This window comes from Sinocyclocheilus rhinocerous, unplaced genomic scaffold (assembly GCF_001515625.1).
Source record: "Sinocyclocheilus rhinocerous isolate Xijiao unplaced genomic scaffold, SAMN03320098_v1.1 scaffold712, whole genome shotgun sequence".
NCBI lineage: Eukaryota > Metazoa > Chordata > Actinopteri > Cypriniformes > Cyprinidae > Sinocyclocheilus > Sinocyclocheilus rhinocerous.
In genome coordinates this window covers 961,212-972,322 of record NW_015642789.1, presented here as the reverse complement: position 1 = coordinate 972,322, position 11,111 = coordinate 961,212, and the positions used below count along the sequence as shown (strand labels likewise).

General features: G+C 37.3%; 1 protein-coding gene across 1 annotated transcript in view; it reads left to right on the top strand.

Moving 5' to 3' along the window:
- The window catches only part of ankrd52a (ankyrin repeat domain 52a), a 19,671-nt gene that overhangs the window by 6,221 nt on the left and 2,339 nt on the right, over positions 1 to 11,111 (top strand). Inside the window, exons 6-27 of the mRNA XM_016573505.1 lie at positions 400 to 487; positions 1,082 to 1,224; positions 1,988 to 2,200; positions 2,351 to 2,429; positions 2,504 to 2,618; positions 3,556 to 3,638; positions 3,948 to 4,065; positions 4,270 to 4,338; positions 4,911 to 5,051; positions 5,151 to 5,213; positions 5,974 to 6,085; positions 6,196 to 6,267; positions 7,369 to 7,570; positions 7,659 to 7,746; positions 7,940 to 8,057; positions 8,139 to 8,358; positions 8,452 to 8,539; positions 9,715 to 9,801; positions 9,926 to 10,071; positions 10,190 to 10,272; positions 10,363 to 10,445; positions 10,677 to 10,768. Coding sequence (XP_016428991.1) covers positions 400 to 487; positions 1,082 to 1,224; positions 1,988 to 2,200; positions 2,351 to 2,429; positions 2,504 to 2,618; positions 3,556 to 3,638; positions 3,948 to 4,065; positions 4,270 to 4,338; positions 4,911 to 5,051; positions 5,151 to 5,213; positions 5,974 to 6,085; positions 6,196 to 6,267; positions 7,369 to 7,570; positions 7,659 to 7,746; positions 7,940 to 8,057; positions 8,139 to 8,358; positions 8,452 to 8,539; positions 9,715 to 9,801; positions 9,926 to 10,071; positions 10,190 to 10,272; positions 10,363 to 10,445; positions 10,677 to 10,768 — 2,503 coding nt within the window. The remainder of the gene's footprint in view (positions 1 to 399; positions 488 to 1,081; positions 1,225 to 1,987; positions 2,201 to 2,350; positions 2,430 to 2,503; positions 2,619 to 3,555; positions 3,639 to 3,947; positions 4,066 to 4,269; positions 4,339 to 4,910; positions 5,052 to 5,150; positions 5,214 to 5,973; positions 6,086 to 6,195; positions 6,268 to 7,368; positions 7,571 to 7,658; positions 7,747 to 7,939; positions 8,058 to 8,138; positions 8,359 to 8,451; positions 8,540 to 9,714; positions 9,802 to 9,925; positions 10,072 to 10,189; positions 10,273 to 10,362; positions 10,446 to 10,676; positions 10,769 to 11,111) is intronic.

The window sequence follows — 11,111 nt, the reverse complement described above, 5'->3', positions numbered from 1 at the left end:
AGAAGGGCATAACCTTACGAAAAAAGAAAACACGCAAAAATTGCGGTTGCTGCGGTTCTTGCATTCCCCTGCGGTTTGCTCTTCAATAGCGCGGTATTGCGGTTATCGCGACAGCCCTACTTCATAGATATCCTTAATCTCTAATAACTCCATTCTGCTCTCTGTTGTTGTTGTTGTCAGTGTTTCTTTCTCTGGACACAGCATTGTTCACATGCTGTGTAACTTGGTACTGAAATACCAGTACTTTTAACTTCCTTAGTGCCAGTTTGTTTTTACATCTCGGCCTGTATGTTAAAACTGTGACTTTGCTTTTTTTTGTTAAGTTCTCATGGGTGCCTTTAATGCACAGATGGTTTTAATAAACATACAATGTGACTTTGTGCTTTTGCTGCCAACTAGATGGTTAAATTGCTGCTGAACAAGGGAGCCAATCTGAGTGCCAGTGACAAGAAGGACAGGCAACCCATTCATTGGGCAGCTTACCTTGGTAAGTATATACTTGTATTTTTTGGAAGTGTTGTTGGTGTTTTCTATAGCTAAATAGTAATTTTCCTTGTATTAGATTGGTTTCACCATCTTTAGCTACTTAGTGGTGATTCCTGGAAGTTGTAGTAATACCAAAGACTTTTGAATGGGGGAAAAATGCAACGCTCAATATGGCCGCTCTATTGAACGAAGCCCCGCCTTCTGAGTAAAAGAGCCAATCACTAATCGGTAAAGTCCACACGTCACTGCAGCTGCCGTTAGAAATCCCGGTTGCTATAGAAACAGTCAGCATTCAGAGACGTGCGCTTAGGACTGCGCACTGCCTGGTCTAGCCTGAAAAATAGTCTTTTTTTAAACACTATTTGAGCAAAAGAAACAACATTTATGAGACAGTTGTTGTCAGATTTCATTGGTGATTTCAATTATAAAATTTAATCATAAGTTTGGCGAACAGTTCTGGATAATTTGATGTTTCCCCATTCAAAGAGATAGGAGCTGCACTTGCATGCCCGAGAGGCATTTCAAAGATGGCCGCCGAGTGAAATGACTTGCCTTAAAGGAACTTTGGTAATACTAACCTGTTTGTTTTTCTCAGGACATCTGGAGGTGGTTAAGCTGCTGGTGTCTCAGGGCTCTGATAAGAGCTGTAAGGATAAGCGGGGATACACCCCTCTCCACGCTGCTGCTGCCAGTGGCCACGTCGATGTGGTCAAGTACCTGTTACGCAATGGAGCCGAGGTCAGTGCCAGGCCTCAACATTAAGCTTTTCCACTTGTCTTTTGGACAAGTAAAAGTAATTTGTTTTTTGTCCAAATATAAAGTGTCTGGATCCCAGATCACTTTAACAATACGTCTTTGACAGATTAAAAATACTAGCAATATGGGATAAGGCATCAGAAATATGAAGTCAACCGTATTCAAACATTATGTGTTTGGACAGCATGACCTTTTTTAATCCAGATAAATTTCCCTAGTGGCTATTCGTCCCTAGGACATGGGTCAGAAATGATTGTAATGTAGTGTTTTTACACAAGAATAATTTTTAAAAGAACAAATCTTTGGCCAAAAAGTGAATCGGATGTCCCTGGATTTGGTGTACTTTAGTCATGATAGTTCATTCACACTGTTGGTTTCTGGAACCCACCTCATATATATATATACAGTGGGTACGGAAAGTATTCAGACCCCCTTAAATTTTTCACTCTTTGTTATATTGCAGCCATTTGCTAAAATCATTTAAGTTAATTTTTTTTCATATATTACTATTGTCATAATATAATTTTAATATAAAATTTTTTGGCAGGTTTTTGAACGAGTAAAAAAAATAGGATCAGTATTAGATATGTCATAGCCATGACCCATCATTTTGTACTTGCAAGATGGTGGCAAAAATCTGTAGTGCAGAATGAGTCCTCAATATTTTTGGTCTGTTTTCCTGGAAAAGAAAGGAGGTTGATCCTTGGTTTACAGGATATTTTATTTCATGCTGTCTGTTTCTTAGATTGATGAGCCTAATGCCTTTGGAAACACTGCTCTGCATGTGGCCTGCTACACGGGACAGGAGGCCGTAGCCAACGAGCTGGTCAACCGTGGGGCCAACGTCAACCAACCCAACCACCGCGGCTACACGCCCCTGCACCTGGCTGCCGTGTCCACTAACGGGGCTCTCTGCCTGGAGCTGCTGGTCAACAACGGTGCTGATGTCAACATGCAGGTCTGGACAGGGAAACGGGAGTGGTTTATTAAGACATTGCTCTGATTGAATGATCTAAATGTATTTGACTTGAATTTTTGTATACTTTCTCAATGTTTTTATGCTTTAGGAAAGACTTTTCTTAGATAATTTTTTTCTTCTTCTCCACAGAGTAAAGAAGGGAAAAGCCCTTTGCACATGGCAGCCATTCATGGACGTTTCACTCGCTCTCAGATCCTCATTCAAAACGGTTGGTTACTTTCCTTTTTCACTCTATTTCCAATTCCTTTTGTAATATTTAAAACCCTCTTGTTGTCTCCTCAGGTGGGGAGATAGATTGTGTGGACAGATATGGCAATACTCCTCTTCATGTTGCTGCCAAGTACGGCCACGAGCTGCTTATCAGCACCTTAATGACAAATGGTGCTGACACAGCCAGGTAATGTACCATGTGTTTGTTGAGTAAGACTTAGTTTGTTTTTTTTGCTCTGTAGTGAGTGGAGTAAGGTCATCTCTTACAATATAGCAATTGCATAATGTCTCTATCATACAATCTTAAAGCAAATTTTGTGGCAGTGAAGCGGTGTTATTTTAGTATTAATTATATACAATTATCATATATTCTGTTAATGTTTTCAAATTATCCTTTATATTTTCATTTTTCATTTAAATTTTGGTAAAAGGTTATGTATTTCTCTTTTTTCTTTTTTTTTCTATATAGATTTTTTATTTTATTTTTTTGTAATATTAGTATTGCTACTTGTTCAGTTAGTTCACAAGACAACGCCTAATTTAACATTTATATTTTATTTTAGCTTTATTTCAATTATCGAAAATGTTTTTTTTCATAAGTTTTAGTTAACATCAACAGTGGGATAAAGTGTGTAACTGGCTCAGTAAATAGTGATGGCAATAATTACTTTTACAAATAAACTTGTTACAAATCAAAATATTGAATATTTTGTAATGAATCTGAATTACATACAATTACATATTTTTTTTTCCTTGCTTGTTTATAAGATTGTGAATAATATGCAGCAAATTAAGACATGGCAATGTAATTGTGCATTAATGAATACTTTCTTTGGAGTTATGTTACAGACATAACATTGTTATGTTACAGAAATTGGAATTTCCTTCCAATTTCAGTTAATAGCAAACACCCTGACATAGAATTAGGTGTATTTGTTTTATGTGCTTCTAATTTTTCCTTGTATTGCTGACAGTTTAGTTTAAAATGGCACAGTTTACCTATGTACACGAGACAAGGAATTTGCATTTACAAGGAAACTGATTCTAATCTCCTGTCAGTTTGCATGTTATCTGCTTGTGGCATGTGTAATCAAATAATTTGCTTATTTGTCCTCTTTGTACAGACAAGGGATTCATGGGATGTTTCCTCTACACTTAGCTGTGCTCTACGGGTCCTCTGACTGTTGTCGTAAACTACTTTCCTCAGGTACACACCCTTTCTCCCTGTAAAGTGACCAATTACAGCAAGGGCCAAAGGAAAATGGTTTTGTCCCTAGACTATATTCTATATGTCCTTGTCCCTTAGGGAAGTGCTGTGATTGTAGTATATGTTACTAAATAGTTGTCATATTTATGTACATGTTACTTCAAAAAATGTCATGATAATCCCATGGTACTTTATTAGTGATAGATTGAAGTCTTAAAGCAGTCCATTAACTGCTTTTCAAATGACCGATTTGCTGCCAGCCAAAGTGACAGTGTATTCCTCTAACTAACTTTGCATTGACTTTTGCAGGTCAGCTCTACAGCATTGTGTTGTCAATGAGTAAAGAACACGTGCTCTCAGCCGGATTTGACATCAACACCCCAGACAACTTTGGGAGGACCTGTCTACACGCTGCTGCCTCTGGAGGGTGAGACTGCAGCTCTACTTAGAATGGGCTATTTAAAAAGCCACTGGCCCACTTTATATCAAGTGTCCCCAAAAACAGTGTTTTATGCGCACAAATGCCAAGAAGGTCGTTTTGCTGATCTGACTCAATAGCCAGCATCTAAATGAAATTGAAGAAGATGTTTAAAATATTTATTAATGGATATACTTTATTCTCTTCATTCAGAAATGTTGAATGTCTTAACCTGCTCTTAAGCAGTGGAGCTGACATGAATAAGAAGGACAAGTTTGGAAGGTACAAATGTTCGTTCTTTGATAAAATGGGATGCCCTCAGTTTCTGACATGATCATATTTGAAGTGTGCATGATGTAAATATTCCTTATGCCAAGTAGTGATGCTCCGCAATCATTTTTTTTTATCACATTTATTTAAAGGGGATATATGATGCCCAGAAAGGCGGGGCATAGAGGAGAAACCATAATGTACAGTGTGTGGAAAATAATGTGTTTTTTGAACCTTAAACCGCATAAACACATTTCATTACACCAAATACACAAAATAATGTTCTTTTTAGCAACATCATATGACCCCTTTAATAATCAACACTCAAATATAATTTTTTTTTTTTTTGAGTTTCATATATAAACATTTACACTGTACATAAGGCAGTTTTTATATCAACTTTTTAATTATATAATTGTTTTTCAGAATTTCTTTTGGCTGAATGTTTTCGGTTGCTGAAATTTTAGTGCATTCGGTGCAACTACTTCTTTTTAATATTGGATTTTGGCATGAAATATGATGGACATTTTTTAATGAGATTTACCAGTATGTTGAGTGTTTAAATTTCTGTGTCTCTCCACCAGGACTCCGTTGCACTATGCGGCTGCTAATGGTAGGTATCAGTGTGTGGTGGTTCTGGTAGGAGCGGGGGCGGAGGTCAATGAGCGTGACCGCTCTGGCTGTACACCTCTACACTACTCGGCTGCATCGACTGCGTTCTGCAGGTGAAATGCACTCACACATGCCCACACATCTTCTTGCATCTAATAAATATAATAGGGCATGGTGTACAAAGCATTACTGATGTCTGGTGTCTTTCTCAGAACGGACCGACCCCATGCCAGCACCCATCAGAACCAAGAGGATGGGGAGAAGGAATCCTTCCTGTAAGTCTACAACAAATATTTGTTTCTTAAAATAATTTGATGCCTGCTTTTTGTATAATTAAAGTTTTGTACCTCATGCTAGTAGCTTGTAATTATTTGAAATATGAAATATATATATATATATATATTTATTTATTTATTTTTTAGATTATCTATGCTTGCACTGGTATATTACATATGTGTCAAGTGACTATCTGGAGTGGAATCATAAGTACGATTCCACTCCAGACGGTAATGATGATAATGTCAGTTGTCCCAATAAAAACCTCGTTTATTGCTAGGGGTGTGTAGACCCCTAGTGGTTCATTAAGGTACTGCATGGTGTTTCAAACTAAGGTCTGGGAGAAAATATTATTACAATAGATATTTGACAATATTACAAGATATTAGTAAAAATTAAAAACTCCACAAAAATATTAAGCAGCACAACTGTTTTCAATATTGATTATAAATATAATTTTTTCTTGAGCAGCAAATAGGCATATTAGAATGATTTCTGAAGGATCATATGACACTGAAGACTGGAGTAATAATAAATTGTATATTAAAATAGAAAACCGTTATTATAAATTATATTTCACAAATTACTGTTTTGAAATGCTGACTTGGTGAGCATAAGAGTAATGTTTCTTTTAAAAACAAAAAAAAATCTTACAGACCCCAAACTTTTGAATGTTATGGAAACTAAGAAGAAAGATGTTTTGATTTATTACAGCTTATCATTTCAGTCTTTGAATCCCATGTGTTTTGATACTTTCAGGTGTGTAGAGCATTTGTTGGATAATGGTGCTGATCCATCTCTGTGCAACACTAAAGGATACAGTGCTGTGCATTATGCTGCAGCCCATGGCAACAAACAAAACCTGGAGCTGGTGAGATTGACCTTTCACTCTAACATAGTCCACTGTGATTTTTAACCTCATTTTATTAGTGTAAAACTTGATGCATGCTTCATATACATATTTTGTTCTTGATTCTGTAGCTTTTGGAGATGTGCTTCAACACACTAGGAGACAAGGAGAACAACGGGTCCGTCAGCCCACTACACTTGGCGGTATGTACAAAATGTCAAGACATAAAAATAGGGATGTTCATTTTGGTTATTTTTCCTAACCGACAACTTACTCTTGTTAACCGATTGTTAACCGACAAGATTATTTTAAATGAGAAAGAATAAGTGTCTGTGACCTGTTAAAAAATACTAACATTTGTTTCACGGGGATTAATTTTACATGTGCAAAAAGCAGCAAACAACAGAACATGAGGATTCACATGGTCATATAATATCACATCACGCACCTGCAGCGCTTCTGTGAGCGATTCCCTCAGATCGCGTCTTTGATAATTCACACTGCGTGATTGTCACTCGCGTGAACAAGCACCGATTTGCCTCCGATTTCGGGCATTTGTCGGCGATTTTGCAAAACCTGTCGGCGAGTGAAAAATCGGGCTAAAATCGTGCAGTGTGAACTCGGCATAAGTGTTATCACAGTAGGCCTACCACCGTGATGTTATGCAAAACATTTTGTTTAACATGGATATTGGAACGCAAGTGAAGTACATAATAAATAATAATTTGCCATTCAAATACATCGCGAATACGGAAACATTTGATTTTGTGTTGAATGAGAGACCCAACGTTGGTTTCAGTTTCGTTTTAGCCTAAATTAATTCGTTTTGGCTTGTCGTTTATATTGCTATAGCTTCTTATATTTGTAATTCTTGTTCTTTTCTAAATACTGTTAATTGAAAGGATTTGTTTACAGTGTTTATTATAATGTTTGTAAACATTTCGCGTTGACTTTAGGCCTATTTCTGAATGAAATAATAAAATGCGATTTATACATGACTTATGTTTTTTCCCCCCTAAAAACAAATTTTTTTTATACGCGTAGCGTATTTTAACCATGCAGCAAACCTGTTTAAATATTTTGATAAATTACTGAAAAAATTAATAATTAAATGACTTTTTAAACCGTTTAACTGATTGTATTAATCGGTCAAAATTCTTACGGTCGGTTAACCGGTTAAACGGTTAAAATGAATATCCATACATAAAAATCAGCAGCTATATACATCAGCAGATATTCTGTAATTCTGCATATATAATGATATATATGGAGCTAATATTAACGGAAATTACTTTTGCTGTCAGGTGGAGTCCGGTCACTGGGAATGTGTCACTGTGTTAATTGAGTCTGGAGGGTATGTGGATGCCTGTGACCCGGTGGGGCGCTCTGTGCTGTACGTAGCCTCTCAAAAAGGACATGCCCGCTGCGTAGAGCTGCTGCTCTGCCAATCAGCATCTTGCCTGCTCATAGAGCACCGCAGCAAATGGGGCCCTCTTCATGTTGCAGGTACATAGAGCATGTATGTGCAAATAGGCTTGTGAATCTGAGCTTTCTGTGGGAGTTTGATAAGTTGCTGTGTGTTCTTTGTTGACAGCTGCCAACGGCCACTCAGAATGTCTGCGGATGCTGCTCTGTAGCGAGGGGGGAGCCGATCTCGTTAATGTTAAAGATGCGGAGGGACAGTATGTATGAGCTGATGGCTCTTCTACTTTATCTTTATTTTCTGCTTTTTATTGTTTTGCTCATATTCACAGCATTTGTTATTAATAAATAAGGTAACACAAGACAAGTAATGCATCTTGCATAATCTGATTACAAGTCATCCAAATCACAGTTGTTGATATCATTCTCTAGTTTCACTCTCTCTCTTCATAGGACTCCACTAATGCTGGCAGTGCTGGGGGGACACACTGACTGTGTGCATCTGCTGCTGGAGAGAGGAGCTTGCCCTGATATGAGAGACAGGAGAGGAAGAACAGCCTTACACAGAGGGGTGAGATTCTGAAATCATTAGTAAAGTTTTTGCTATAAACCCCTATTAATGGAAGGTTTCTAACCAGGTCTGTCTTTGTAGGCGGTGATGGGTCGGGAGGACTGTATAACCGCCCTGCTGTCCCACAACGTCTCAGTCCTCAGCAAAGATTTTCAGGGGCGAACTGCGGTCCATCTGGCTGCCTCTTGCGGCCATGCTGACATTCTCTCCAATCTTCTTTCTGCTGCTGACCACTCCCACCCCCACGACCCAATCACAGACCGCCATGGCTACACACCCACACACTGGGCAGCCTATCACGGTAAGGGCTCAGACCTTTTGAGCCTCAATGGCTCGTTCACATTGATAAAACTGTCATAAGTTAAATAGGTGACTTGCACTATTTGTGAAACAGGTAATGAAGACTGTTTGGAAGTTTTACTTGAACTTAAACCATGTAGTATCCAGGAGGGAAACCCCTTCACCCCACTGCACTGTGCTCTGTGAGTGTTGTTGTTTTTTTCTTTTCAGATTCAAGGGTGATGTAATTATATTTAATGTTGAAATAATTCCTGAGAAAGTAGAAACTGAACTGAAAAAGTCAGACAAATTAATAAAATGTCAAAGTCATGGAAATGCCTGTTATAAATAATTCTAGTTATTATCCACTCTTATTTTTTGGTCATTATATAGTTCAGATTTAAATCAGTAATAGCAATAATGGTGTATAAAAATGCTCGCTATTTTTTAAATCAGTTCTACCCCAATGTGCACAACCATTTAAAAGTGTGGGGATGGTAAGATTCAAAACAAGCAAACAAAAAACGGGAAATGTCACACCCCTTACCATAGCCGCCTGCGAGCTTCAGTGTAAATATTGCATCAAAATCAAATAAATTTGAAATAAATTAAATAAAATATCTCCTTTTGAATTGGACTTTGAGCTTTGTAACTTAGCAGATCTTTTTTATGCTCAAACAGCAACATTACAGACTAACTAACGTTGAAAAAGTGAAAAAGCATAATAGGACCCCTTTAATACTTGTATGTGGTAAAGATGCATTAAAATTGACAACAAAGACTTTTACATTGTTCAAAAAAATATTTTTAAAAAAATGCAGTTCTTTTGAACTTCCTATTTATCAAAAGAATCTTGAAAAAAAAGTCTTACTGTTTCCACAAAAATATTACACAGCACAACTATTTTCAACATTGATAATAATAAATGTTTCTTGAGCACCAAAGCAGTATATTAGAATTAGCAGTTTAAATATATATTTGCATTTTATCATGATTTTATTAATTTTATTATATTATATTAGCATTTTTAAATATATAAAGAAAACTGTTTAATTGTAATATTTTACAATATTACTGTTTTACAAGTTTTTGTTTTTTTTTATCAAATAAATGCATCCTTGGTGACTTTTTTCAAAAAACATTTAAAAATCTTACCAACCCCATACTTTTGAACGGTAGTGTACTTGGATACTTGTTTGAATAAATGTATTTTTACAGCCACCAAAATTAGCCATTGCATCATATTGTATCTTTTCTGCATAGTAAACACATGTGAAGTTTTTGTGATGTGAAAGATATTTAAATAAAACTATAACGAATAATTTATGGCATATGTTTCCTAATTGCCATGTTGCATGTTCTCGACGTCCCATTGCAGCATTAATGGCCATAGTGGTTCTGCAGAGCTGCTGTTGGAATCCAGTGTTTGTAATTCGCTGGTAAACATCAGGGATGCCAAAGGAAGGTTGGTGCAAGTAGTTATTAAAATACAATTGTTGTATATTAGCTGTTAAATAGTTACAAATTGAAAACCAATACATAATTTTATCTGCTAGCTAAATGACTATGTTCTGACATCTTGCACTCAGGACCCCACTTCACGCGTCCGCAGTTGCCGAGGACGTGGCTGGGCTGCAGCTGGTTCTGCGGCACGGAGCTGACATCAATGCCGTGGACCACTCAGGGCGTTCTGCACTGATGGTGGCCGCCGACAATGGCCAAAGTGGTGCTGTGGGTAAGATTTGCACCATGTGTGATATGAGTAATCTGAGACCGAAACCCTCAGACATTGTAAAATGTGACTATAGAGTGTTTAATAGTAATTTTAGATTTTTTGTTATTGTTTTATGCAGCCCTGCTGCTGCACAGAGCCAAAGCCGACCTGTCCCTCCTGGATGTGAACAAGAACACTGCCCTGCACCTGGCCTGCAGCAAGGTAACAGACAGTGTTTTATTTAAACTTAATGCTGATTATCTCTTGATCAGATTTCTCAAATGTTGTGCATATTGCTAACTGTGTTTGTAGGCTCATGAAATGTGTGCCATGCTGATCTTGAAGGAGATCCACAACCCTATCCTCATAAATGCAACCAACAGTATGCTTCAGATGTGAGTCCTAGTCTTTGTCCTAGTTTGCACATGCAACTATACGTAAGCCATTATTCATGGCTCTGTAGCAATATCATAACATTGCTCTTTTTTGAGCATCCTGACTAGCTTGAAACATTTGCTTGATTTATCTTTATGGCACAGAAGCTACACACTTTACATGTAACTCAAGCAGAATAAACTGGACAAACGTTTTAAAATCATTCTCGACTTCATTTTCTTATATTTCAGGCCCCTCCACATTGCCGCCAGAAATGGTTTGGCCACCGTGGTTCAGGCCTTGCTGAACCGTGGAGCCACAGTGCTGGCAGTGGATGAGGAAGGTAAGACAGGCATTGGTGCAGTTTTTCTAAGTGTATTTGCAATACAATACAGACAAATTCATGTTTTGCATTTTTGGGCAAAGTTTGTTTTGAGTTGCTCTCAGCAGTAATGACAACATGGACAGGTACAAGGACTAATATTAGGTGTAAAAAGTGAATTGTGCAATTGTTTCCATGGAATAATGATTAGAAATGCTATATTAATACTGATGAAGGTAGCATACTAGTAACAAACTTTACACATGAAATTTACTGAACATGGCAATTCTGTTGATTTATTGCCAGATTAGATTGGCCAGATAAGCCTGAGTGATGTTATTTATATATATATGTGTATATATAT